The 27,291-nt window shown below is 34.6% G+C and overlaps 1 protein-coding gene across 1 annotated transcript in view; it reads right to left on the reverse strand.

Moving 5' to 3' along the window:
* The window catches only part of LOC121418074 (nesprin-1-like), a 73,025-nt gene that overhangs the window by 29,768 nt on the left and 15,966 nt on the right, over positions 1 to 27,291 (reverse strand). Inside the window, exons 4-32 of the mRNA XM_041611779.1 lie at positions 25,500 to 25,583; positions 24,913 to 25,005; positions 23,935 to 24,152; positions 19,215 to 19,423; positions 18,520 to 18,611; positions 17,594 to 17,725; positions 16,620 to 16,934; positions 16,063 to 16,214; positions 15,389 to 15,521; positions 14,802 to 14,943; positions 14,071 to 14,276; positions 13,373 to 13,534; positions 12,494 to 12,649; positions 11,984 to 12,132; positions 11,253 to 11,421; positions 10,275 to 10,418; positions 9,412 to 9,537; positions 8,761 to 8,895; positions 8,072 to 8,233; positions 7,154 to 7,377; positions 6,595 to 6,700; positions 5,759 to 6,079; positions 5,123 to 5,299; positions 4,639 to 4,785; positions 3,492 to 3,667; positions 2,906 to 3,047; positions 2,042 to 2,374; positions 1,192 to 1,485; positions 459 to 779 (exon numbers count right to left, since the gene is read on the reverse strand). Of these exons, the coding sequence (XP_041467713.1) occupies positions 459 to 779; positions 1,192 to 1,485; positions 2,042 to 2,374; positions 2,906 to 3,047; positions 3,492 to 3,667; positions 4,639 to 4,785; positions 5,123 to 5,299; positions 5,759 to 6,079; positions 6,595 to 6,700; positions 7,154 to 7,377; positions 8,072 to 8,233; positions 8,761 to 8,895; positions 9,412 to 9,537; positions 10,275 to 10,418; positions 11,253 to 11,421; positions 11,984 to 12,132; positions 12,494 to 12,649; positions 13,373 to 13,534; positions 14,071 to 14,276; positions 14,802 to 14,943; positions 15,389 to 15,521; positions 16,063 to 16,214; positions 16,620 to 16,934; positions 17,594 to 17,725; positions 18,520 to 18,611; positions 19,215 to 19,423; positions 23,935 to 24,152; positions 24,913 to 25,005; positions 25,500 to 25,583 (5,220 nt within the window). The remainder of the gene's footprint in view (positions 1 to 458; positions 780 to 1,191; positions 1,486 to 2,041; positions 2,375 to 2,905; positions 3,048 to 3,491; positions 3,668 to 4,638; positions 4,786 to 5,122; positions 5,300 to 5,758; positions 6,080 to 6,594; positions 6,701 to 7,153; positions 7,378 to 8,071; positions 8,234 to 8,760; positions 8,896 to 9,411; positions 9,538 to 10,274; positions 10,419 to 11,252; positions 11,422 to 11,983; positions 12,133 to 12,493; positions 12,650 to 13,372; positions 13,535 to 14,070; positions 14,277 to 14,801; positions 14,944 to 15,388; positions 15,522 to 16,062; positions 16,215 to 16,619; positions 16,935 to 17,593; positions 17,726 to 18,519; positions 18,612 to 19,214; positions 19,424 to 23,934; positions 24,153 to 24,912; positions 25,006 to 25,499; positions 25,584 to 27,291) is intronic.

The raw sequence follows: 27,291 nt of genomic DNA on the forward strand, positions 1-27,291 counted from the left end.
AATGACTAATTTTTTCACTTGTTACACACAAAGGTTTACTCATTTTAATACTTGTCATATTCTGGAATTCCTTCCTGCCAGTTCTAACTCACATGTACATCTGGGTGAGGACTGGAAATATAGATTTTTTACCTTGCTAAGGGACAAAAGAACCATAATGGTGGGACTGAAATCTGGACCAAGAGACTGATGCTGGGTGACAAAACCAATGGACCAGATTCATGAAAGGACTTGTCAGATGTTTTATCCAACAAGTCTTCTGTTATCAGACAGATACCATAGTAACAATATTTCTTAGCCGATCACAATCTAGGAAAGTTGTCGGATCTGACAATGGCGAATGTTGGTGAAATGCTCTCCAGGACACCTATTTATGAGATGGGACTTGTTTTTATGATCATGAATTAAAAAAAAATAAAAAATAATCACTTTTAATGTTTTAATTATTAATATCAAACCTCAATTGCAGGAAGGCAGCTTTTCAATTCGTCTCTTCCCAATTCTTTCTGCTCATCTATCACTGCTTCCTGCTGATGAAGCACATCTTCAAGAGCCCCAATGCTGTCTCTAAACTTCTGTCTCTGAGCCAGGACTTCATCTAGTCGTGACAGACCAGTGCTCTGCAATGCCAGCAGTCTGTTATACTCAGAGGACACATGGTTTGCTTCGGTTCCCAATCTCTCCTTGCCCACAGGGGAACAGTACTGATTAAGGGTTTGATTCAAAGTCAAGACCTTGTTTATTTTGCCATTCTGACTTTGGCACTCATCTTTCATGTCCTGTAAAGAAGCAAACAGAAATGAAAGTAACAATGTATCTACACTAACCTGAAAAGAGCTGGAAATACCATAAAAAAGGGTTTTTTATATTTTTTCTCAAAATTGTCATACTGGCCCATGAACTATCACACTGTGTACATTTTTAATTATCAATTGTCAGAAGGCAAATCGGAAGGCAGATTCAGATAAACGACTCATCACCTGTTGAATCCTAAATTCTGTATACTAAGCATACACAGGTTAATTTTAATTTCAATCTTCTTGTACTTCTTCTCTTATATTCATAATGCTTCGCAATCATAAATAACCCAACCATGATAACAATATTTATGCTTTGCTTCCTCTGGTGAAAAACACTCTTTGAATCTAACTATTACTTTTACATTATTATTATTATTAAATTAAATTCTACCTGTAAAAGATGATGTCTTTCATTGAGTTGTTCCGTGTTTCCAACCACCTCAGCACTCTCTTTCTCCAACCTCCTGCCGATATCCTCCATCCAGGTCCCTGTCTCCTTAGATAGACCATGGTACTCCTCCCACACGGATCCTAGCTTCTCAATCTGGACATGGCTCCTACTGATTGCATCATCCAGGAAGTTCCATCTGTCTTCTAACTCATCATCATCATCACTAGATTCTTGCCTGTATTCCCTGATTGTCAGCATAATGGCTTGCTTCTCAGTGAACTGTTCTCTTAAATTCTTTGGAGTAATACATATGCAAAATAGAAATTATCAATTATCATTGGTAGATTCTTATTTCCCTCCCCATACATACATAATTCTCACATAACCTCTTCTTTCGATTGATCATTCAATGGTACATTGTAATAACTGAAAAGTATTAATTACAACGGAATTATTGTTAAAATGGTAACATATCACTGATCATACTGCATATTCAAACCTTATAAACCAAAGAATACATAAAACACAGACCCACATACAAAAAATAATCCAATGCAAGAGACCAAGGAGTAATTTTTTGATGAGGCACTGGAGCAAAGAGGGGATAATGAACAAAGAAAATTGGGAAGGAGGGGCAAGAAAGGTAGAGCACTTTGGAATGGATGTATGTATCTATATTTGTAAACTACCAATCACTATGAATTATTAATAATGATGTGATTGTAATGATAGGGGTCATATACATCTTTCAAAAAATGTCAATTACCAGCTGGTTAATATAACCTTTTAACTTGAGCTAGTTTCCTTTTGGCTCTCTCCGTGGCAACAAGGAATAAAAATGATATCTTACCTGAACCTGATCTTTGGACTGCTGCACATCTTGAGCTGAATCGCAGGGCTGCTCTGAGACAGCCTTCAGTCTCCTCTCTGCTTCAGTCAGCCACCCTGACAGCTCCTGGACAGACCCTTGGTACAGATTCCACTTGGACACCTGCTCAGACAGGGCAAGATCAAGAGCCTTGGCCCTGTCAGAGAGCTCTTCCCATTGGCTACGGAGACTGGTGACATCAGACTCCAGGACAAGAACAGCCACAGAGCGAGGGTAAGGAGAGATCAGCTCTTGAAGACACTTTTCAAGGTCTTCAAAGCTTGGGTACTTGGCACTTATATCAGCCAATAGGTCCTGTTGATAGGAAGTGGTAAAGAATGCCTTTAAGTTGTACAAAATAGAATTCGATAGCATGTATTTTTCATAAATCTAATGATTACTCACCCTCCAAGTTTCAATCAATTCTCATGTGAAATGGAAAATAATCATAAACACATGTATGCAAAAGTTGCCATCTTAATTTGATATATAAAGGTAAAAGTTATTATCAGAATTTTCAAAATTGGATTTGCCATAATGCTGTTATTTTTTTTGTTTGGTATGATCCATTTTTCAAACATGGAATGAGATGAAAATATCAGGACACAATATCTGCAAATAGCTTTCTGACATAGGGTACTTGTAAAAAAATCCTATTTTGGGGACAAGCGTACAGAGGGTCTTTAATTTAGAAGAACGTTTATGGTACTGTTCCTTCTCTTTCATTTTTATGGAAGGCCAAATAGGTACACTTGCAATTCTCTTTACTAAGAGACCATAAAGCCCTAAATAACCTGCATTCCTGTTTTAAAAATGATAGATATATTCAGTCCAATCATGCTTTACCTTAGCAGTGGAGTATATCTGATCAGGGGTCTGGTGAGATGTCTCTACTTCATCAAGTTTGTTTCTATATGCCTCCAACCAATCTACAAACTCAGATTTCCTGGAGTCAAGACTATCCCAGTCATCTGACAGCTTGTTAAGGCTGCATACATAAAAATATCCAAGTTGAATTAATCAATAAAATGTTCAATGTAGAGAAAATGAATGCACAAAATTACAGACAATTTGATGACTATGCTAGTACCTTACCTTAGATTCTTTCTTGCTAAAATATAAAGAGACAAGTATTTCTTGCATAGTATGCATTGTTTGCAGTTTGATTACATTTGTATCATTTAAAATGCTTTATTGCCATGTGATTGCATACCTCACTATCTATCTCTTTATCTCTCCCTTTCTTTATTTATCTTTCCTTGTCTTTCTGTTAACTATTTTTCTTCCAAATAAATCTCTCTCTCTCTCTCTTGTTCTCTGATCTTTTCCATCGTTTATTGCCCCTCCTCTCCTTTAGCAAATTCTTCCATTTGTCCTTTTCTCCTTTATTTCAAATCTTATGATGATCTGATGATCACTTTTTATATCTCACCTTGCTAGTCTCCTATCAAGCTCCTGTTTGATATTTGTACACTTGGTCTGCCTGTCGATGATGTCCTTTTGAATAGTCTCACAAATAGGTGTAGGAGCTACAACGGCGAGTTGCTGGGCAAGTTGGTCCAGCTTGGTAAGAATCGTCTTACATCTCTCATTAGAGGTGGAGATTTCCTATGAAAGGAAGTTAATAATTCAAACTATTGATTAACTCAATATATCCATAGTGTACCTTACACCAAATTTTAAGATTAGGTTGTTTAATATTAGAGCTCTGCTCCATCATAGGCAATATTCTTTGCCAAAATATACAGAAAAATTTATAAATGAGTCTAATTTCCCAGCATGATGACTTCAAGAACGATGTATTAATCAAGTACAAAGCATTGTTAGACAGACTTAACATTCAATGATAAAATGATGAATACGGAAAGTTTACATATTTTAATACTAGATAATTTCTTCTCTTTTCATGTATAATACTTCTTGCAAAAGTACCCCAAAAAAATGTATAAATGACTCTATTTTCTTGGCATGGTGGCTTCAAAAACAATATAGTCACAACAACAACTTCTTGATAGAGACATATGCTACAGTATGTACATCCAGTGGATCGTCATCATTCTTCTTCAAAAAACAATTTCACAATTTTCCAAAAGCTCTTTCATATCATTTGCAGATAATTCAGATAAATGGATAACTTATTTGCCACTTATTCTATACAAAGTTGTCTACTGTCCGTTTGGTCGTATCCTACATTGTCTAATACAAGATTATCTACAACCTATCCATCTACTAACCTTCTAACCTTATGGACTAACTGTCATTTAGCTCATTTGCCATTTAGTCTAATCGCTAATTGGTCTATTAAACACCACATAGTTCATATGATTACATTAACAGTTAATGAACCAAAATTGCATTTTGAAAAGGTGCAAAATAAGTAACTGGACAGAGTGGAATTACATCATCTGGGCATTACACTCAATGTCAATTAGACAAAGTGAGTTTTAGACCTGGGATAGTATAGGCCAATGAAAATTAGACCAAATATGGTCAGAAAAGTGGTCTTTTAATATTATACTATGAGAAATATACTGATACTTGCAGACCAAGTGGATTTAATGCAGACAAATAGCACTTACCTGACAGCAGGAGACCTCTTCTTGTACAATTTGTTTGCCAGGAGTTGGGGGAGGAAGTGGTTTACAGATCTCAGCTTCACAGTCACGAATCATGTCATCAAAATGCTTCTTCTCTTCCTCGTACTTGGGAAACAACATAGAACATTCCTGTTGAATAAAGAATTCACATTTATCAGAACACATCATAAAATAAACTAAACACACTGGAACTAATGACTAAGAAGTTCTCTCAGATTTATTCATGGGTTTTTTTTTCACAAACTGGCCTTGGGAAAAGTATGTTGTTAATTCTAGATTGCAAGAAATCATAATAAAGAATGGACAAAGACCAACTTCTACTACTCAATCCATACATCTACTGTCTTGTGGTAAAATGATTTGTGGTGCAGATGAGTGCCAGAAAGAAAGGCCAGTAACTCCAAAAATATACATAGGTATATTCTAATTTTTAAGCGATTTACATTGAACTAAGTGAAGTGCTGACCTTGAGTTTGTGTGACTGCTGCTGAGTTTCTTCATTTGTTTGAGTCCACTCTCTGTCCAGTGTGATGGTCAGCTCACTCACATACCTTGGACAGTCTGGCTCTTTCTGAAGTGATTGACCATTCTGGAGTTGTTTTTCCACTTTTGGTTTTAATCCCTTCATTGTGTCCTCCAAAGCCTGTAATCAACAATAAAAAACTTGTAATAGTATTTCCTAAAAAATACCATAAAATATATTCACCTCCATAAATCATATTAAACATTTTACTAATATTTGGGTAAAGCAATAAAACTAGTAGTTACAAGTACATCTTAGTTTTAGTACTAAAATATCATACTTGATCCATTATGGCACAGCAGTCAGTTCAATTGTGACAAAATGGTGAGGGACACAATACAATAAGATTATTGGGATGGGACCAAATTCCCGTAAGATAAAGAAGGAATACAAAATAATAAATCGTTCAATCAATCTAGGGTAATGGCATCACAATGATATAGATTAGAAGATAAAACTGTGAAACCTTACTTCCATCAAGGAATAAAAAAGCTTGTGTGCCCATAATTAAAATGAGTTCTTTCAAGTATGGGCCTACAAACTGAACTGGTAACCAGTATAGATGAGTGCCATACATACCTCCTGCTTCTTACAACACTCTTCCAATGAAGGGACATCACACCAGGTTCTAGTTTCTCTCACTTGCTTGCTGACATCATCCAATTCACTCCTAAGAACTTGACTGTCATCCCTGTACTCCAGCCATATCTTCTTTGAAGACACTTTACTGGAAGCATTCTCCAGTGAAGCCTTTGTGGCAACGAGATCAGAAGAGACAGTATCCAACCTTCTTCGCTGCTCCAGGGCCTTTTCTTTTGGGATGTCTTCACTCAGATCTGCTAAATCACCTTGAAGCTGGCGAAGAATGTCTTGGGAGATGAGACTGGCATCAAGAAAGTCCTAAAAACAAAGAATGAAATAAATCATTTTGGTACAAGGTAACAGTAAAAACAAAACTAAAGCTAAGATCTATCGAATTTATCGAGCAAACATCAACAAAAATTTTGAAAGGAACTTGGCTACAAAGTGCTGTACAACTCACAAAACAAATACAATCGGTAAAAACTTAAAATAAAACTTTACAAGATGAAACACTACTTGCAATATAATGTATCAAATTAAATGAGTTATGAGCATCTCTTTGAATGCATTAATAGAAGGGCAGTGCACACATTGTACACAGCACTGTAAACATACATGGTTTACATAGAATAAAACTTCAGTACTTGGGAAATGTTGATGTGTCAGATTTTTATGAAGCACATTAGCATTGACTAATCACCCTGGGCTATGGCTTCAGTCTTATACTGTTTATAACTGACTACACCACTAGTTTTTAAACAACATATACAAGCATAAGTCAGACAACTGACCTCATATGCTTGCAATCAAAATTTCTTGAGAATAAATTCTACCTGAATACTAGCTGCAGCTTGTTCTGTATCGTCTACAGTATCAGCCTCTTCTAAAGCTTGCAAAGTATATCTCATGGCATCGGTGCAGGATGTGACTCTCCCAATACTGAAAAAATAATATGATCAGGTAATATATTGAAAAACATTCCTTGTAATGACCCTATGCACTTTGTTGTATTGGTGATTCCTAGGCTGATCTTAAAAACCTAAAACTTATAGTTCAAAGTGCACAGATTTTGCTACTATTATAGAACAATAAGATAAAATTCATTTATTCACTCAGTCAGTCATTTAGTCTGTCAGTCAGTTCGTCAGTCATTCATTGAACATTCATCCATCAAATTAATTTTAAGAACACTAATAATGAATGTATACATACAAATTTAGAAAAAAATGCCTTATATCAAAATTGTCATTGTTTGGTACAAATAAAGTAAATATTAGTAGCATGGCCTAGAATTTGGTCCATCTTACTTCACATCTATAACAGGGATAGGTGAAAGTATTTATATAATTTATAAATGATAATTAAGTGTCCACAGAGAAGTAAATATCTTACTCTTCTTCATACTGCCTCCATCTCTTTGGTGCTTGGCTTAGTCTGTTCTCTAGACCTTCAGCTCCTTCTAGTACTTGTTCATATCTCTGTTGGTTTTGAGCAAAGACTTGGGCCATCTGTGCAGCCTGTTGAGGGTTCATCCTAGCCATCTGAGATTGCAAGGTATCTAGGACATGCATCTTACCAGCGAGGGATGTCAACAAATGAGAGTCTTGGAAGAACTCCTATATCGCAATGAAACATGGATGCCATTATCTTAAATTTTATTCTAAAAAAGATCAACAGCGAACCTGTTTACTACTGGTACCATATTGTATCCCTCCAAACTTGATATTATGAAAGTAAGTCTACCTGATACATTTCTAATGCTATAACGTATGAAGATCATATCATGATGTACTAAAATGTTGCATCCAATTCACCCATGCTTTTTGGTGGCAGCAGTGGGATTGTAGTAATTATACATCTTTTCAGACATTTCCATATAAATTGGTTGCACAACCTAATTGAAATAACACCTCAGCATTAAATTCTTACTTTTGTGGGTATTCTTAATTCAAATTCTACTATAACTGGTAAAATTTGTTTGACCTTGATCAGTCTGTTTACACAAAACCAGCACTTCTTTCTTTTAAAAGTAAAAATAAAACATCATCAGAGTAAGTTTATCAATATTAAGTCTACAACCTACAATCCAAATACGAACAAGTCACTATCATGACTCTGGGACTTTTGAACCTGTGTCCAAGAAGTTTAATCACATCAATGTCATTTTTTTGTAGACAAAAGCGCCCAGGTTGAAGTCAAACAGTTCTGAAGTTTTTTCCAGAATAAAAATGGAACAGGAGGGATGCACAGAACTATTGCCTGAAGACATGATGGAAGCAGAGCAAACAAACAAAATAGAGATTAACTTACCTGATGTTCCTGAAGAACATTCTGAGGAGGCTGATCTGCTTTCAATGCTTGTCTCTCAAGATCAAGTTGTTTCTCAGCAGCATCAAATTGATCTTTGAGCTGAATGCAAACATCTTCAAACTGCATTTCATTTGCTCTCCTTTGGGCTTCCTTGTGAACAGTCTATGTGAGAAATGATCAGAATATTCCAAACAATTTGTGTGAAAATGAAATTGGATTTATAGCAACTCATTGATAATTAATTTACGAATCTAGTCTCAATTCTTTTTGTGGATTAAAACTAGAATCTGTATAGGAATGGAAAAGAATGGAATAGAGAAGGAATAATTCCTGAAGAGTGGTGTTCAGTAATAAATTTCTCACATGCTCAGCTTCTAGCTAGAAATTACCAAAATGCTAAATTGTCAGGAAGATATGAATAAAACTAATACAAATGATTATAATAAAAATAATTGCAATAAAAACAATAATGATAATAACAATTATACAAATGACAGCAATGATGATGATAATACTAACAACCACAATAATAATGTTTTCAATGAAAGTAATAATAACATCAAAAAGCGCCCCTCCCATTTAAAACAATGCTCAAGGCACTCGGAAGAAAAAACAGAAAAAAGGGAAAAAATAGAAAAGAACATTAAAACAATATTAATTTGGCATGCAATGAATAGAAATTGACAAACCTGAAATCTCTCTTGAAGTACATTCATCCTAGCCTCTACCTCCTTCCTGTTATCAGCTGGTAAAGCATGGAATAGAGTCTGGCAGACTTCTAAATACTTGGTCATCACTTGGGGTTCAGCATCCTCAAACATAGCCTTCAAACAACAATTGACAAGTATTTTACTGGTACAAAGTTTTGTACCACAAAATCTATCAAATAGATGTGATTACAGGTAGGCATTGTGAAGTTTTTTTTTTTCATTCTGGTCAGTTGCTTTGGAAAGTGTACATCAAAAATCTTCAGGATGTCTATTCTTAGAGCTACTTGAAGGACAATATTCTTTTAATGATAAACCATCAATATTTAGAGAAGGCTGCATGATCTCTTCCAAAGAATTCTAGTACAGGCATGCAATTCATTTGTACTGTTGCTAAAGTTCTTTCATTTATTCAATGTATATGGTATAACATTCTTGATCTAACATCGCATAGATCATGCTCTGCAATTATCTTGTGTTTTATAGTTTTTGTAACTTTTTAAAACTGAAATGCCAAGATTTCAATAGTTCCTCAAAAGAAAAATATGAATGGGATATCTATGAAATGTTCCCCAGATTGTATATCCTTACATTATGTTTTTCCATTTGTTGCCTTGGTGTACCCTGTCTGACCTGCAGTTGTTTCTCAGCGGATGTCAGCCAGTTCTTCAACTCTACCTCATGAGCTTCAAATCTGGACCAGCTATCCATGTCCATTGAGACCTGGTTCTCAAAAACTTCCTCCTTCCTTAGACAGTCCTGTCCATTAACAATAACATTCATTTATGAATTACCATTCATATCAATACATTGATACAATTAATTTATCCATCATGTAAATCCGTTATCTGCTTGCAAGAATCTGTCATTTATGTTGAACCAATTGCAATGTTTTGAAAGTCCTTAATATTTAAAATGATCTACTTTACCTAGAGTTTGTCATTTAATGTTTGAGGCCTTCAGTTTTCCATTCTAGCACTTAAAAGTTTTCTTCACATTCTTCCTTTTTTGTAAATTATCAATATCCCTACATGCCATAAAAGTTGCACATACATGTACATTGTCATCTAAATGCTTTTGTATTCCTTGTCTTTGAAAATTATCAAACCTATTTCAAGAGGTCATGAAGCATTACTTTAACTTATATCAATGCAGATACCCCCACCCCCTCCCTGAAACGAAAAGAATCATCATTATCATCATCATCATCATCATAATCATCACCATAATAATTATAACAATAATAATAACAAAAATAATAATAACAGAAATAATACTCATACTAATTACAATAAAATTAAATCGACAAAATAATTTATAATTGATTGCACCCATTCTCCTTGATTTTTTTAATTCGGTAATTCTAGAACACAGCAAATGTCTTCCTTTGTATTTTTTTAAAACTTCCTGTCTTCTCTCAATTGTGTTCTTCCTTTTCTTTAAATCAAAGGTAATACTCATCATTTAAAAGATTATGAGACGATTATGATACATACCTCCACTCTGATATTGAGGGTTGATACATGAGACTCCATGATGGTGGTATCAATGTAGGTACATTTCATGTTGATGATGTATGTTACAATGTGACCCTTCTCCTTCAGTTTGACCTGAACACGAGGTGCCTTGGCAAAGTGGTCCTAAATTTGATAAAAATAAAAGCAACATTAATTTGGATATGTGATTGTTATCTTATTTTATCAAGTATATCCTAAGTTGGTACTTGACAATTACAATATCTGAAGGTTGTTATAAATCATAAGGGTTATAAGATTTTCAGAAATCATAAGGATAGAAGAATTTTTTATTAACAATATCGATATCTGAAGATTTTAGAAATCACAAGGATATTCTTTAGATAATCATCAAGTTATATTCATTATGAAACCATTCTATTATTCCTGAAAAGGTAGCCATGCAAGATGATAAAAGCATCCAGAAATAACTGCAAGGAATGACTCCGAGCCAAGTTTTGCAGGGGGAATCCAACTCCTTGCTTTTCATAGTCTTCATATTTCATCATAAAAAAATACACTGATGATGGATGCAGGAATTCTGCAGAAAAAAAAACCGAACAGGATTCTTCCTCATATACAGGGCACAGACTTTGGTAGGGTGCCTTATAAAACTAATAGAGCATTGCAAGGACCTTGTTTTCATTGCCTAATCAAAACCAATTATAGGTCCTTTGATTAAATTCAAAGCTTGGCTTGATTTGCATTTAATTGTAACTCAACTTTCAAGCATAATTATGTTTGAGATTTTGGGACTTACGCTTGATTTTGAATTGAATGTAAACTTTCTTTCAAAACCTAAAACAATGAGTAAAATCAGTTTACAAGTTTATGCTGTCCCACAAGCCTCAAGGGTTGTGATGAATAATGTTGAGTAATCTTCATTTCAAATTACAAAAAATGATGACAAACCTATCTGTTAAATTAGAAAAGAAAACTTAACAATAAAAATGGACTTACTTTGTGCTTTTTCAGTGTGATGTTCATAGTTGATACATGTTTGGTTGGTTCATTCAGAAGTCTTTCTGCTTCTTGGATCCAATCTTGTATAGCTCCCATTCCATCTTCAAACTCACCCATCAGTTTCAGAATCTCAACAATCACTCTCTTCCTCTCAGGCATTGATTCCCTATTTTGAATAAAATCATTTTAATTCAAAAGCCCGTATTCTGAAGTTGAGTTTAATTAAAACTCAGGTTTTAAATTGTGGTTTAAGTATGGATAGCCAATTGTTACATAATTCATTAACAGAAGAGATATCATATTCTGCTCATTTGGCTCTCAAATCATTCATAACTGTCTAGGAAGTATAAATAGGTGATTGTCTTCACCATCGATGAATCAGGAAAGAGCACAGTAAACATACATGTAAGAAACATAAAACTTAATAAAAATTTTGACACTTTTGGCTTCCCATAATTTTAGCACAGAGTTAGACCACAGTCTAAGTTAAACCTGACTTAAGAATATGGGCCCTTATGTTTGCATTTGCAATATACACTGCACAACATTGTACGTGGAGGTGCAATAAATGGATACTCTTTCTGCCATATATGCTCATAACAATTTTCATTAGTTTCTGTAGTAATTTGGTACTTATATCATACTAAAAAATCATACATGTATACACATTGTGAAAATGGTGATGACTTGTTCATGATATGGAAAGTAATATGTGACATATAACTTACTTGACATCTTTGAGATTTTCCTTGACATGCCTGAGTGCAGCCAGTATTTGAGTTGCTTGTTGTTGAGAACATGATTTAACCATCTCTTGGGCTAGCTCAGAGAGGTGTTTGAAGGAACGTTCTTGACCCGAAACCTCGCCTATTGCTTCCTGTTGGGTCAAAACATTCTTAAATTCTAATTTACTTACATACAAACATTTTATGCAACCTTTGCATTTTCTGAAAATAAAGATTTGATCAAAAATCCTTAAAGTTTAGCTGTATTTTCCAAACAAGACTTGTACATTCCATGCCTTTGATTCCTTGAAAATGAAGTCAAATTTCTCAGATATCTAGTGTCTGTTTCATAAAGCTTTCATAAAGCTTTCCATAAATTAAAAAACAATCTTTCCAATTTCCCTCATTCATGATGGATTAAAATGTTATCATTCATTGCATTATTGCAAGCATTAAAATAATGTGCATAACTTTTTAAATTAAACTTGATCAACAAATTCATCTTGAACTTACATCCAATTGCCTCAGATTGGTGAGCAATGCCTCCTGCGTACAAGGTACAACCTTCTTAGAAGCCTGGGAAGAGAGTTCAAGCCATGAACTCACTGAGGATAGCTCACTGTCAAACTGTTTCCTTATCTTGTCACCTTCTGCAGTTTGCATATACATCTAAAAATAATATTGTCAAACAAATTTATATTATAACTATTATAATTTTTATCATCATCACCATCACCACCACCACCATTCTCATCATCATTATAATAATCATTACCATAATGTAAAAAGCAGAAGTAGAAGCAGAAGTCATATTATTGGATAAAAATATGATCAAGCTATTAAATGTGTAAACATGCACTGAATTAGTAGCCCTTTCACACAGTAAAAAAAAACAGAATTTGAATGATTCCAGTGAAAAATAAGGCTACTAATTACAAATTTTTAACACATGTAAAACCAAACTAGAATCACACGCGCTAATCACAATCACAATTTCAAATTCTACTCCGCAGTTGAATTCCAGTTTTCACTCAAATTATGGTACAAATATTCTGTGTGAAAGGTCTGATGATTCTAAAGACGATTGCAATCATCATTACAATGATGATTCAAGATTTACATGTGAAAAAGCCCTAAGTCTACCAATAAGTCAGTGCGCAAATACCCTTCAAAGAGTATACAAATTACTTATAAATTTAGAACATAAAAAAAAGTTAACAAAGGCCTCTCTCTCAAGCAGATTAATTGTGACACCATTATCTACAATCAGGCCATATTGATCATGAAAAGTTTCATAAACAATATCCATGAGAGTGCATTGCAATTAATAACAAAGCTTCTTGGCTTTCTGAGTACCACAAGACTTCGTATCAATCAAACCAATGTATGTACCTTTCCTTGACTGTATACTTGGTTCCATTTAGTGTTGAGTAGATTGAGTTGTTGCTGAACTTCTTGTGACACGTCTGGCTTGCAGGTCTCCACAAGGAAGTTTCCATGGTAATTCAATGCAGTGTGTTTTGGAGTCATCTCATTTAGGTTGGCAAAAAATGCCTACAGATTCATTTGAAATAAAATGAAAAATAAAATCCCCCATTTTAAGAATTCAATCAGAGATACATTATTCATTTGAAAGAGAGGTAGCAACTACTGTTCCTCAACTTTAACTTGATGACACACAATATACCAAACTTGTAGCAGTTCATTTTACCAAGTATAGAACATTTTCCAATATTTCTAAAATTTTCCTTTTCAACAAATCATTTAACAGATCCAGTGTAAGTTGTAGTAATGCATATGAGATATAGAAATGCTTTTTTGACAGGATAACTAATGCACATGGTATGGAAAATTAGGGTTTTGTTTACAAAATTATAACATGAAGAGTAATCCACGCAGACATTTCCAAACAAGAATAATTTGGAAAATCATAAACAAAAACATCAATTACAAATAACAATTGAATCAGATAAAGTATAAACTAATAATTTTTTTTTCTATATTTTTGTCCCACAGGTTTAATTTGTTTAAGGGAACCCTTTGTTCCAGTTGGCAACAAGTTAAAATTCCATACTCAAAAAGCTTCTTACCACTTTATTATCTTGAGTTCCATGGCTGATAATTCTCTCTGCTTCTTTTAACCAAGGTTGGAGGTCAATGACCTCTGACCTGTATGACCTCCAATTCTCAGTGACCTCCTCCAACATGGTTTTGACTGATGCTACTTCAACTGTCAAGTTCTTCTTTTTCAATTCCATATCAACAACAAATCGCTTGCAAACCTCTTTTTCCTCAGCTGTAGAATACATTTGAAAAAGAAATATACTGGAATCAGTGACCGATATGCCAAACTGTCTTTTTTTCTTTCATTTTACTAATCTATATGTTCAAAGAGCAATCATCTCAATCATTTCAATCAAATATTACGTTGAACTGAATTTAATATTTTAAGAATTTTTTAATATAGTACATATCTACAATTTGAGTATGTATGCAACATCCTTTTCATTTTTCTCACAACAATCCTTGTTTTAATACAATGAAACAACATTATCGGTAATTATTGTATTGTCATAATATTGTTTCATTTCATATGTTTTTATATCTAAAATAATCTTATTCATTATTATGAGGCACCAATTATCTATTTGCCAATTCAATGGCGCACTATGTATTACCCCAGCTGCACTTGGTGCAGTCAGGTAATTAATCAAGGTACCCCTTCACCTCACCTGGGATGAGTGCAGTACAATGTGAGTAAATTTCAGTGTTAGAATATTGATATAAAATCTTGAATCATAATTCAAATCTTGATTCCTACGAAATACACTGATGCTTTCTGAGCACACCTTGACAGAATCCTTACCATGTTTTAAATTAGCAACATATATTCCAGTGGCTTCCTCCAGTAACTTAAATGTATGATCATACTGCTCAAAGAAGTTCTCAGAATCCACAAAATCCTGCATGATAAAAAAGTGATATAAAGTATAAGTGACAAAACAGTATGAAATAGACTTTTGTGATTTTGGGGGGTAATAGTAAATTATCAAAAACTCTTTCTTGTATCACATAACACAGTTGAATTTATTTCTATACTCAGGCAGCAACTATGATTAAAGTGTTACTTCTCTTGTAACATACCTTCATGTAATTATTAGTTTCATCAAAGTGTTATTTTATCTTGCAACATACCTTCTTGTAATTATTATTTTTTCTCTCTCTGTAAATTTTCATATATTTACCTTTTTGGGGACTTTTCTACACTAAATGCAATAGCAGAATGTTATGTTTGCATTCAACACAAACAAAAGCAATATAGAACACATGATAAAGCAAATCATACATAGAATAACATTGTATCATAAGAGTAAACCGGTAATTGAACATATAAATCTGCTAGCTTACCACATAACTCTGCAGCAATCTTTTCACTTCTTGCGCATCCCCGTATTTCACAGTCCATGTCTGAAGTTTCTTCTCTGCCATCACAACAAATGCCAGCAGACGATATTTAATTTCCTCGTATTCAAGGTGCCATCTGCAAGGAAGAGAGAGGATAGCATTTAATATCCCTCAAATATAAAACACCTGTGAATAACTGACTTTCTGTTTGTTAGATGAAAAGATATCTCATCATATTTTGAACATGGTTGTTTGAAGAAACTTTTATACACTTTATATTTGGCAAATTATTCTAAATAGTGAGGGAAAAAATGATATTTCATTATAAATTTTTGTATGATCACATAAAAATCCTTGAAGTTAAGATTTTGTTGACAATAATATGTGCTACATATTTATTAGAAAATATCCATCTCCTGTTAAAGGTTTTGTGCAATTTCATGAGAAATAAAGAAATTTTGAATACATTAAATAAATTGTCTCCAATTTGTCAAATTTTGTTTGTTTTTTCACTTCCCAATGTGCACAGTACTAGTGTCCGACTCAGGCACAGATCCAGCAAAATTAGGCACAACAGTTTAAAGGGGCCAACTATTGTGCACAAACACTGCTGACCCTGGAAATATATTTTATCCAATGTAGTTGGACCTGCCACTGTGACACTATCTTGTGCGTACCTGTGGGAATCCTTTGTTTCCATGACAACAATAAACCTCTCAGCCATACAATCAAGCATAGATTGTGGGATGTCTTGGCCATCCACCTTGATACCTTGGAGGTGGATTCTAGTAAAGGATTGCTGAACAGAGTTGGCATCTTTGAAGTGGTCCTAAAATAATTAAGATAAGGATAATCTTAAGAATGAGCCAACTATCATTATCATTACCATCATTATTATTAGTATTATTACATTATCATTATCATCATTATCATTGCAATTGATCATAATTATTATTTTGATTATTATTACTATTCTCATCATTATCTTTTACTATAATCATCAATAACATTAATATCATTATGATTATCATTATACTCAGTATTACTATCATCATAGCAATAACACAAGGGTTTCGGATAAAAGTAAATTTTGAACGATAATTCTGATTGGTTACTCGTAATCTTTCAAAGCATATTCATTGGATCAAGGATCATTGATTGTGAAATGGCCACTGCCTTTTCGCAGTCAATGGCAAACCTCTCCACGCATCTGAAAAATATCTCCATCTTTTACCTTGTGCTCCTCAAGTCTCCTCTTCATCTGGCTCCAGGTAGCATCCTGTGACTCCAGCGGCTCCACCTCTCTCTTCTTTAACAGCTCCTCTGCTCTATTCAACCAGGCTCCAAGCCGACCCAGTTCTCCAGGCATGTCACTCTCCAGCCGCTTCCTCCATTCCTCGTAGTCTCCTGCCACCTTTGTCCATCTCTCGATCAAGACGTCGCATTCCTCGGTGGTCATTGTAACAAAGACTTTCTTCCTCTTCTTGTCGATTAGCTTCATCATCATCTGATTGCTCTTCTTATGTTCCTTCTCAAACTCAACAAATCTCTGTACAAATCAAACAAAGTGGGGGGAGGGAATAATTAAAGTTCTATTTGTGTATGATTAGGGAATTGGATCAATCATAAGTTTGAATCATGCAGGAGCGAATGACCGAGTATTTTTGCTGAATTTTTTGAGATGCATGGAAAAAGCAAACACTCTCAAGGCATTTCTTATATGAGGGGAGTACAATATAAAACTTGTTGCCCAATCAGGGTCCCGTAACACAAAGGTTAGCGATTAATCGTACGCTTGATTTCTATGATTGATTTAACATTGTATTCAATGGAATCAATCGTAGAAAAATGTTCTACGATCATTGCTGAGCTTTGTGTTACGGATCCCAGGAGGGGAAAATGTAGATTCTAGAACACATCCTGGGCCACCTGGGATTTAAGGAAAATAACATCCGCTTAAAATAATTGCATATTCATGACGACATGCATCCAACTGTTTCGACAAAATAACATTACAATTCAGAATGAAGCAACTGGTATTTTCATTGATTGTAGAGAAATCTCCAATGTCAATTGTTGTCTTAATAATATTCCAGGTATTCAATTCATATCGATTTCAGGCTGGATCTTCCTATCAAAAGCTGAAGCCCGTATAAAGTCTGAGGATATTATGCATACATTTGGTATTGGTAAATACATAAATTTTACCTGATATTCTGACAATGATGTCGATGTAGCAGGTTGTTTTGTTGCTAATACAGCTTCCTCCACACTCAGGCAATCGTTGAGTTGTTTACAAACCGCCCTCTCTTCATCACCCTCTGTCTCTGTTTCCTTTTTCTGCAAAGTTCATAAAATAAGAATGCATGTTTATATAGTAAGAAATAAATGAGTAAAGAATGCAATCCTGCTGAGTATCTTTTTCATTTTGCAATATTTTCTAGACAAACCCTACCCAACCACAAGTGACAAAGCAAGGTACACTGTATCAAACTTCAAAATTACTAGACTGTATGAATGACCGGTGTGTTGGCTCAGTTGGTAGAGCGGCCGTCTCACAACCGGGAGGTCGGGGGTTCAAACCCCAGACCTAAAAACGTTAAAAGATGGGAGTTGCTGCTACCCTGTTTGGCGTTCAATAATTAAAGGGATAGAGCCTCGTCGATCTGGCGCTGCACAGCGGCTGCTGGGCCCACGATCAATTGGGCAAAACAAATTTTCAAGTATTCTATTTCTGGTGTCTATTTCGAACAATAAAATATGGATTGTAAGATTTTTTTAAGGTTTAAGATATGCCTAAAAAAAGTTATGATGTGGATTATTCATGATGACAATTTGTTTAGTTGCATAATTTATGCTTTTTTACTTGAAAATCTATTTGGTTGTGTGCCCAATCAAAATAGATATAAATATACTTATCAATTAAGTGTTTTTCTTTGATTAGGGGGCTATAAAACCACTAAAATCACTGAAAGTTTTAACAGATTTCACAAAGTATATGCACTTCATGCAGGAGCAAACATGACACTGCTTGTACACCACTCTATGCTTGGATAACATAAAAACAATCCAGCTCTAAAGAATAGATTATTAAACATGAGTAAATGAGACAGTTATTTATTTAAGGTATTTACCTTTGCAGAGGACCCTGTGTCAGGATAAGCAGTGAAGAATTGAGAGACGTAAGTCATGATTGACTTCTCATCTGGCTTATCAACATCAACATCTGGAGAAAGAAAAGGTAATGAATGATGAATAAATTTTGTGTCATTCTCAGTTTATCTGAGTTCCTAGCAAATACACACTAATTATCATCTTTTTTTTTTGATGCATCAATCAGATAAAAAATAAAACATCAGACATCTGTGGTTGCTAATATATTAATTCAAGTTATTATTCTTTTTTTTCTAAATATGTGAAAGATATATATCACAAAGTGAACAGACACAGGGATGAAAATGAAGCCTGCTGCATAAAACTTGTACTCTGCAGTTGCAGTTGACTCACTGAATATAGTAAACTTAATATAAATAAGAAGATTAATAATAATATTGAAGAAAAAAATAATTGTAATTGCCAAGAAATTCAATAGCAAATAGTTGACAGTCTACAATGGTAGACAATTGTACTATTAATAGAAATAATAATGCAGCTTATAAGTGCTTGTAACTACTTTACATTGTGCTAAAAGTGCTGATTAATTTCTTTTCCCTAGCTGCTATCCCAGCACCAAAGGATTTCAAGGAAAAAAATCCTACCAGATAGGCTACCTATTTACTACAATCATGTGTGCACCCCAACGTATTTCATGATCTCTGTCTCTACCTACCATTTGGATCCAGGAGTTTGGCGATTCCCAGCCTCTCTTCTGCTAGATCAAAGGCTTGTTCCAACCTTTCCACATTGGTCTGACCACCAAGAGACTGCAGGTCAATCAGACCGTGCTGGATGTTGTGAATCAGCATGTTGAAGGCATTACCATCTCTCCAACTAGGTCCAAAATCTTTGATCTCCACAGTTGGGCCACCAGGTACTGATCTAGATGGGTTGAGAAATAAGGGATAAAGTATTGGGGTTACTTTTCTTATTAATTCTAGGAGGGTTGTGGTCCAGAGGATTAATCTCTGGACTTTGAAACAGAGGGTCATTGGTTCGAATCCCAGCCATGGCGTTTGTAACCATTTTTATTTGAAGAGATTTGAATGAAGCTTGTTGGAGGGGACTTTTTTTGTTTCCATATCAAGACCTGATTAACTGTATTATTACATCCACCTTTTGTTCCTTTATATAGAGAACAGTAATCTATTTACCATTATTTTGTAGAGGCATGTGTGAAGAGAGATTTATAAGAAATGTTTTCTCATGGGTTCATGTTTCAATGACAGGTTCTTACCTACATGATTCCAGTTTGAATTTTAATAAAAGGGATGTAGGAAACGAGGGAAAAACATTTCAAGCATCTCACTTTCCTCCAAAATGACATGAAGCATTGGCAGAGATTGTAACTTAACTCAATCCTAATCCTTTGATATATTTTTTAATGTGATAAATAGTTTAACATCTCTTTTGCATTGAATTTTTGTTTGAAAAGAGTAATTGTTTAATTTTCTACATGAAGGTCTGAAACATTGAGACTACAAATCATAAACTGATGCTGAATGTGACAGTGTGATAAAGGTTATAGGGACTCATTCTAGGACACACATATAATAGTTGATCTAGAACAACAGACACATGCAGGGGGTCTACTGTATGTAATCTCTAGAGCTTTATGTCCCTCAAGTAAATATCACATGAAGAAAACAGGAAAACATACTCAGAGCCAGGGAAAAGAGAGAAACAAAGAAGAAGTGAGGGAATGCATGATGAGGAAAGCATGGGTAGGGATGGGCAGAAGTATGAGAGGGCTCCAGATGAAGAGAAGAGAAAAAGACAAAGGAGAGAAGGGTAGGATAGAAGGGATAAGTGGAATGGAGAAAAGAAAGACAAAGAGACACCTCAAGAGGAACAAGGAGACCCAAGATCAAGAGGAACAAAGAGACGTAAGATCAGGATAAGAAATTACGAAGAATGAGAGAGAGATCAAGGAAAGAAATAATAATACTAAGAGGTGAGAGATTGAAGTAAAGCAATGAGTTGAAATAGGCAAATGAATATCGGAGATGATTGAAACATGAGTATAATGAGAACAAGGGGTTAAAAACACAAGAGAGATAGTATTTTGCAGAGGTAGGTGGAAAAGAGACATAGAGAAGTAGCGTGTTGGCTCTTCTTTCCTCAATGAACAAGGATGATTCCAGGTCAACAAAGATCAAACCGAATATTTACAATGAGAGGTGGAGTATTTATTTATACTGCTCCATGAAAAAGACATTCAAACACGTTTCCCTTTGTCTGAAAGTAAAGTGTGCAGAATATGCGGCAACATTATCCGCCATTTATAAGCAAACACATATGGCCGCAGACTAGATCTGCCTGGCACAAAGCCAAGTGCATTCTTCCCTTTGCTTGCACATGGGCATGTTGAAATGGAACATGAACAGCATTATAATCAGGACTCTGTAACATGAAAGAAATGAACAGGAGCCCTCCCTCGAATGACCAATCAAGATCACTGTTGCATGAGTATTTTGTTCAAATGACTAACCATCAACCAATCACACTTGTTGTTTCAAATATCTAACTCATTGCACGTCTTTGTGTCAAAGGGCCCAGTTATCCATGCAATGATGCACATGCTGTGAGCAGAATTGCATGAAATGATTTCTATTTTGGTCTTCTTTGTGAACTAATCCTTTTAAATCATGTTCTGTGCATTCCATGTCATGTGTGTTCACATAGTATGGAAACAATTATATTCAAGTGGGATCTATTTCATTGCTATTTACAGCCATATATGCTTAGACATATTTCGAGATCAAATATTACAGTGACTATCCCAAGTATATTATCTTGATACACATATTTCAATTTAAAAGTATTTTTCCATTGTGATTTAATAAGAAATAGACTAGGCTTATTATCTGTGGGTGACTTTAATTCTCATCATATTAAAATGAAAAATAAAAAAAACGAGAAAAAAAAATTCTATCGACATTACAAATTCTCTTTCCTCTAAATTTATCAGAAACCTTCAAAAGGTTTGGTAAATATATTGACAACTACATGTAAAATAAGTCACAATTTCCAAGAAGCAAGAACTGCATCTTTGATATCAATAGATTCTCAGGAAACAATTCAGGAAATCACTCAATGAGATGGATAGAAGTACTTCCTATTTGACACTTCCACTGCAGCTGTTACTAGACAGTGAATTATGCATGACTTAAAAAATAAAGATGTCAAAAAATGTCTATAATATGGAATACTGTATACTTCTTGTAACAATTGCTATACTGCTTATAGTCTCTCTTATAATCTCAAGTATGCAGAAGTCACCAATTGTAACCACATAATATTTTTTCAAATCCAATTATTTATAATATATTTGATGTGGTACAACAAAAATCTGTATGAAGGTTATATATACTTGTGATCATTATAACATGAAAAGAAAAGTAATTTCAATTTGTCTTATTGAAGTTTTATAGGTAATAGGCCTGGGACTTTCGGGGTTTTTTCTCTTCGGGTACCCGTGGTAATTTTCGGGCGGGTACCCGAAAATCATGTCGCTCGAAATATGACTGGTGGAAAAAACCCCATTGGTGACGTCATCAAGCCAATGCGATGCAGGCCAATTTATGAATGAAAATATAGTAAGCATGCACATTGCAAGCCCAGCCCCACGCAGTATTCCGTCAAAACAAGTCTGCAATACTCTGTCACCTCGTACCAAAATCGACCTAGAATTCCACTTTTCTATATTTTATATGAATTATAAAAGGTATTCTCAGAGGATCTGTTTTCTCACCGATACCGCACAGGTAAGCAAATATTTATTACTTCTTGCTTTTCCGTCAAAATCGTACGAAGTAGCGTCGATATTACATCGTGTTCGTGAGTTTGTAGAATCTATCGCTACGTGAACAAAGTCAATTGATTTCCGGGTTTCGGAGCGTCAAATGCGCCAGCCAATCACGATCGTGTTACCATTTTCGGTTTATGATGAACTGAAAATGGTATCAAGAACGTGATTGGCTGGCGCCTCGTATGCTCCGAAACCCGGAAATCAATTGACTTTGTTCACGTAGCGATAGATTCTACAAACTCACGAACACGATGTAATATCGACGCTACTTCGTACGATTTTGACGGAAAAGCAAGAAGTAATAAATATTTGCTTACCTGTGCGGTATCGGTGAGAAAACAGATCCTCTGAGAATACCTTTCATAATTCATATGAAATAAAGGAAAGTGGAATTCTAGGTCGATTTTGGTACGAGGTGACAGAGTATTGCAGACTTGTTTTGACGGAATACTGCGTGGGGCTGGGCTTGCAATGCGCATGCTTACTATATTTTCATTCATAAATTGGCTTGCGTCGCAGGATGACGTCACTGCGCTGCAAAAGAAACATGGCGACGATTGAACGATCTCAGGCACATCATCATCACTTGAAAAACTAGTATATTTATGGATATTTCGAGGGTAATTGGTGACATAGCGGATTCAAAATGAGACTTGTGTACTTTTGTGATGAGTTTACAATCATGTCTTACACTACGCAATACAAATCAAATGTAGGTTATACTGGTGAGCAATTTTCGGGTATCGGGTATTGATTTTTCTACCCGGGTACCCGAGGCTTCCGGGCGGGACCCGGGTACCCGGGTTTTAGTCCCAGCCCTAATAGGTAATGTGATATTTTTTATCCCAAAATCAATCATAATTGATTGCAAATTTGAACTCACTTGCTGGTCTGTATTGTATTTCCAGAAAAGTTCAAATTGATTTGCTGCAGTTAAAATTGGTATAATTGATCTATAAATTGTAAATTTCTCACAGAAATTGGGATCTGATTTTCATAATTTTCTTGCAACACCCCCAAAGCCACTTAACCCTTTCAACCTGAAAAGCCAGAATAGTTCTGGCTTCAAGTCATGTGATTCGAAACGCAAAGGTTTTAGATATCAGGTGCAGTGTAAAAATGACATCAGTTTAGAGATAGTTTTAGCATAAAAAAATTACCAAAATATACTACCCTAACAAGGAAGTTCTTGAGATAATACACGGTGAGTTGTTTACAGATTATGCGTAAGCTATTGTTGAATTTACTTCCGTCAAAGCAGTGATTTTGAGAGAAAATTTTAGATTATCATTAGTACGGGAAGCTAAACCACATCAGCTGGGCCAGGCCTGGTACCAGCGGAGTAAGGAGCTGCTGACATGGCTGGGCTCGAATCATGAGAAGAGGAGATCATTTATTTCAAACGTCATGTATTCCTTCATTTTACCAATAATCTTGATGTCTGCAAATAATTTAGGCCAAGGGTCACCATCATCCCAATTATTTCAGGGTTCAAAGGGTTAAAAGATGTTATACAGACTTGGTTAAGGATCCTTGCTACATAACTTTGTAATCATTATTTGGACATCATTATCAAACTTACAGAGCTTTAGAAGCCTTCTTTGCCCAATTGAGGAGTGCTTTCTTGGCAGTAACTTTCTCTTTCAGTTTGGATGCCGCCCTGAAAGCCTTCTTCATGGGAGGAGGTTCGGTCGATTCGGACCCTCGTCTGGAGGTGGCTGGACTGGAGGCAGCTGAGCTACCAACACTGCTTGAATCATACTCAGCAAGGGCATCCAGCATACTTGAATTGGCTTCAATCTACGAGGCAAGATGATACATAATAATAGCAATAATGAAAATTTCTTGTATAGTGCATATCATATTTTGCTTTCAAAGGACTTGGCGGCCATAATTATTTACAGGGCACACACATTTCAAGGAATAATTTCCTGCCAGGTACCCATTTGCCTCAACTGGGTTGAGTGCAGCACAATGTGGATCAACATCTTGCTGAGGAAAATTATGCCACCGTAGGGATTCAGTTAGCCACAATACCCCATATATTGCAAGAGTTAACCCCTTCATCATGATAACAATGATAATAATATCAAGGTTTTATGAAATCTTCAGGAGACAGCTACCCTGGGTACAGCAAGACTGATAAGACTCCATGACATTAAAAGTATAATCAGACCAAGAATTCTCACAATTTACTTCAGGGTACAGCAGCATACTATGTTTCTCCATGTAGGCCCATAATAAGACAAATTATTTTGATGGCATGCATAAGTTTGTATAATATCTATATGTAGTGGTATATTGTGTCCATATGGTTATTAAAGCTGTAATATTACTCAGTGAATTTCTTTTGTATAACAAGAATGATCACTGACAGGATAAATGAAATTAATATTTTTTTAATCCCACCGCTGCCACCAAAATGCAAAAGAGTACTACTACATGATGCAAATCATTTTAAGTTTATTTTCAAAACAGGCTAAATGAGAAAGATGGATATCTAATCTTTATTTTTTAAGTTTCATAGGAAATGGAAATAAATAATGGGTTGAGAATCTACCTGAAAGTAGAGAATTATGGTCCAGATAAGACCAAGACAAATCGGTGGACGTCCATCTACAATATCACCAGCATTGATGTTCACAAGCTTGATCTGAAATAAGAATAAAATAATGAGAAGAAAAAATATGATGTCGAGACAAAGGAAACATTTTGATAATGATACGCTTATCATTCATTATATAATATATCGTCTACCATTTATGAATCCTCTACTGTGTGTAAAAGATTCATTCTTATTGCTCTCAAATTTCATTAAATTCATTTGTTTTTTCTTGTTATTTACCAGCATGAAACAGTAGTTACAAATCTTTCCTTTTTATTATGAATCAGGAGTTTTAAATTGTGGGCAAAAAATAAAATGCCATCAGGAAAGAAATTAATTGAAAAATGAAATTCCAGCGCAGTGAAACTGTTTAAATTGTACACTTTTCCCTGTTTAAATGGGGTTTTCTATCATGACCATAACAGGCAATCAAAATGGATTGTACATTACATGATTATCTTTGAAAATAATGAAATAATCAGGTTTGGCAGTGATTGATTCTACTCAAATCATAATCATACCATAGTAAGTACAGTGTTTACCTTTTTATCCTGAAGAAACTTGAGAGCTGTGTTCACATTTGACATCCAATGCACTCTTCTCATGTGACGTCCTCTTTCATAAGGCTGTACGGGAACACAATAATGTATGGGATTAGAGGTGTGTGAAGCATAGAGCCAAGTAACGAGTAGGAGTGGGGACTAGGGTGGGGGCAGAACTGGTTCCATGACAATTGCTCCGGCGACATTTGCTCCGCTGTGAATTCCACACACTAATGGAATCACCAACTTCAACCATGAATTTAACATTATAGGACTACCCTATCCTAAACCTAAGGCTAAACCTAAAATTAAACCCTATTACAACCCTATAAAAACCCTACATGTATATCTTAGACGAAATAAAGACTGGAGCAATTGTCACATGAGCAAATGTCATGTGACCAAACTAGGCTTTAGAGATGCAGCTTCCTAAAATATAAATTTATATAGCTAAATTTCAAATAAATGTACAGGATAAGTGCAGTGAAGTCCTCAATACACTCTTTGTGGAAATTTACCAAACATGTACATGTATTAGGGGCACAATCATACTGCACAATTATATCCTTATTCATATTTACAGAATCTCTCTTTCAGACATCATATGTGTAGAACTGTATTCTTAAGTTTTTTACTATTGTTGATTTCTACACTGGTAGATTACACATTTCAAGTTTTCATTAAAAAATGTACATTTAACTATTGAAAAATAATTTATGAATAGTCATCCTTGAAATTGGGTTTTATCATTATGTAACAAGAAAAACAATAATTTGTTTTACATTATTCATCAGAATCAGCATCATTTTCCCCGGTAGACTAATATTACAAATGCAAAGTAATATTGCACAAGTACACCCCTTAAATGCCAGCTCCCAATACATAAGAAAGATGAATGCATGTTATGAATAGTCATAAATCAATGTTTATGACCCCCATCAGCACACCAGACATTAAAGTAGTAATCATGATGGAGGGTATTACAAATTCTCACTTCATTGCAAATCAGACAGCACTTCTGTTCTCAATCACTTCACTAAATCCAGGTTCATATCATAATTGCAGGCCCTAAGGGCATCAGTCAGCTGATGCTATCATGAGTCACGAGACTTGTCACAAATTGCTGTTGATTTATTTCTAAAACCAAATAAGTTTCAATATCTCACATTGTCCAATTTTCCACAAGAAAATTTGATAATTTTCAAAAGAAATGTATACAGGTACATGTCAATATAAGTGAATGCCATAACATATTGCTTTAAACAACATATTCACATTTACATGTATCACTCATTTAAGACAATAAAACATTTCATTAAAAAAATCTATTTTTAATCATTATAAAGCAGTTTTATCATATAGGCTATTTCTGATACATTTTTTTACATAAACTTCCTCATAAAATACAATATTGTGACTGATATCATTCTTTTAATTTCATCTATGTACACTAGCCAATTTTCAGCTCTCAAAATTGTATAAAATGTGTAAAAAAAAATTGTTACAAATGAATGTTAATTCTATTTTAAATTGTGAAAAATAATCTTACGTGATTCCGAATATTAACAAACTCCAATTAAAAAAGATTTGTTTTTATTCATTTTAAAAATAAAAAAAACATGGTAAATAATTTTCTCATAGAATAACTTTTCAGCTCAAGGTGATATTGTGAGATCTATTTAAAATAATGATTGATTTTTAATGTTTTAAATCATCAATAGTGGGAAATAGTTATATAAAATAGATTGATACCCTTTTCACATCAAACACAAATGGATGCAATTTGCATAAA

This window comes from Lytechinus variegatus, chromosome 7, assembly GCF_018143015.1.
Source record: "Lytechinus variegatus isolate NC3 chromosome 7, Lvar_3.0, whole genome shotgun sequence".
Classification (NCBI taxonomy): Eukaryota; Metazoa; Echinodermata; class Echinoidea; order Temnopleuroida; family Toxopneustidae; genus Lytechinus; species Lytechinus variegatus.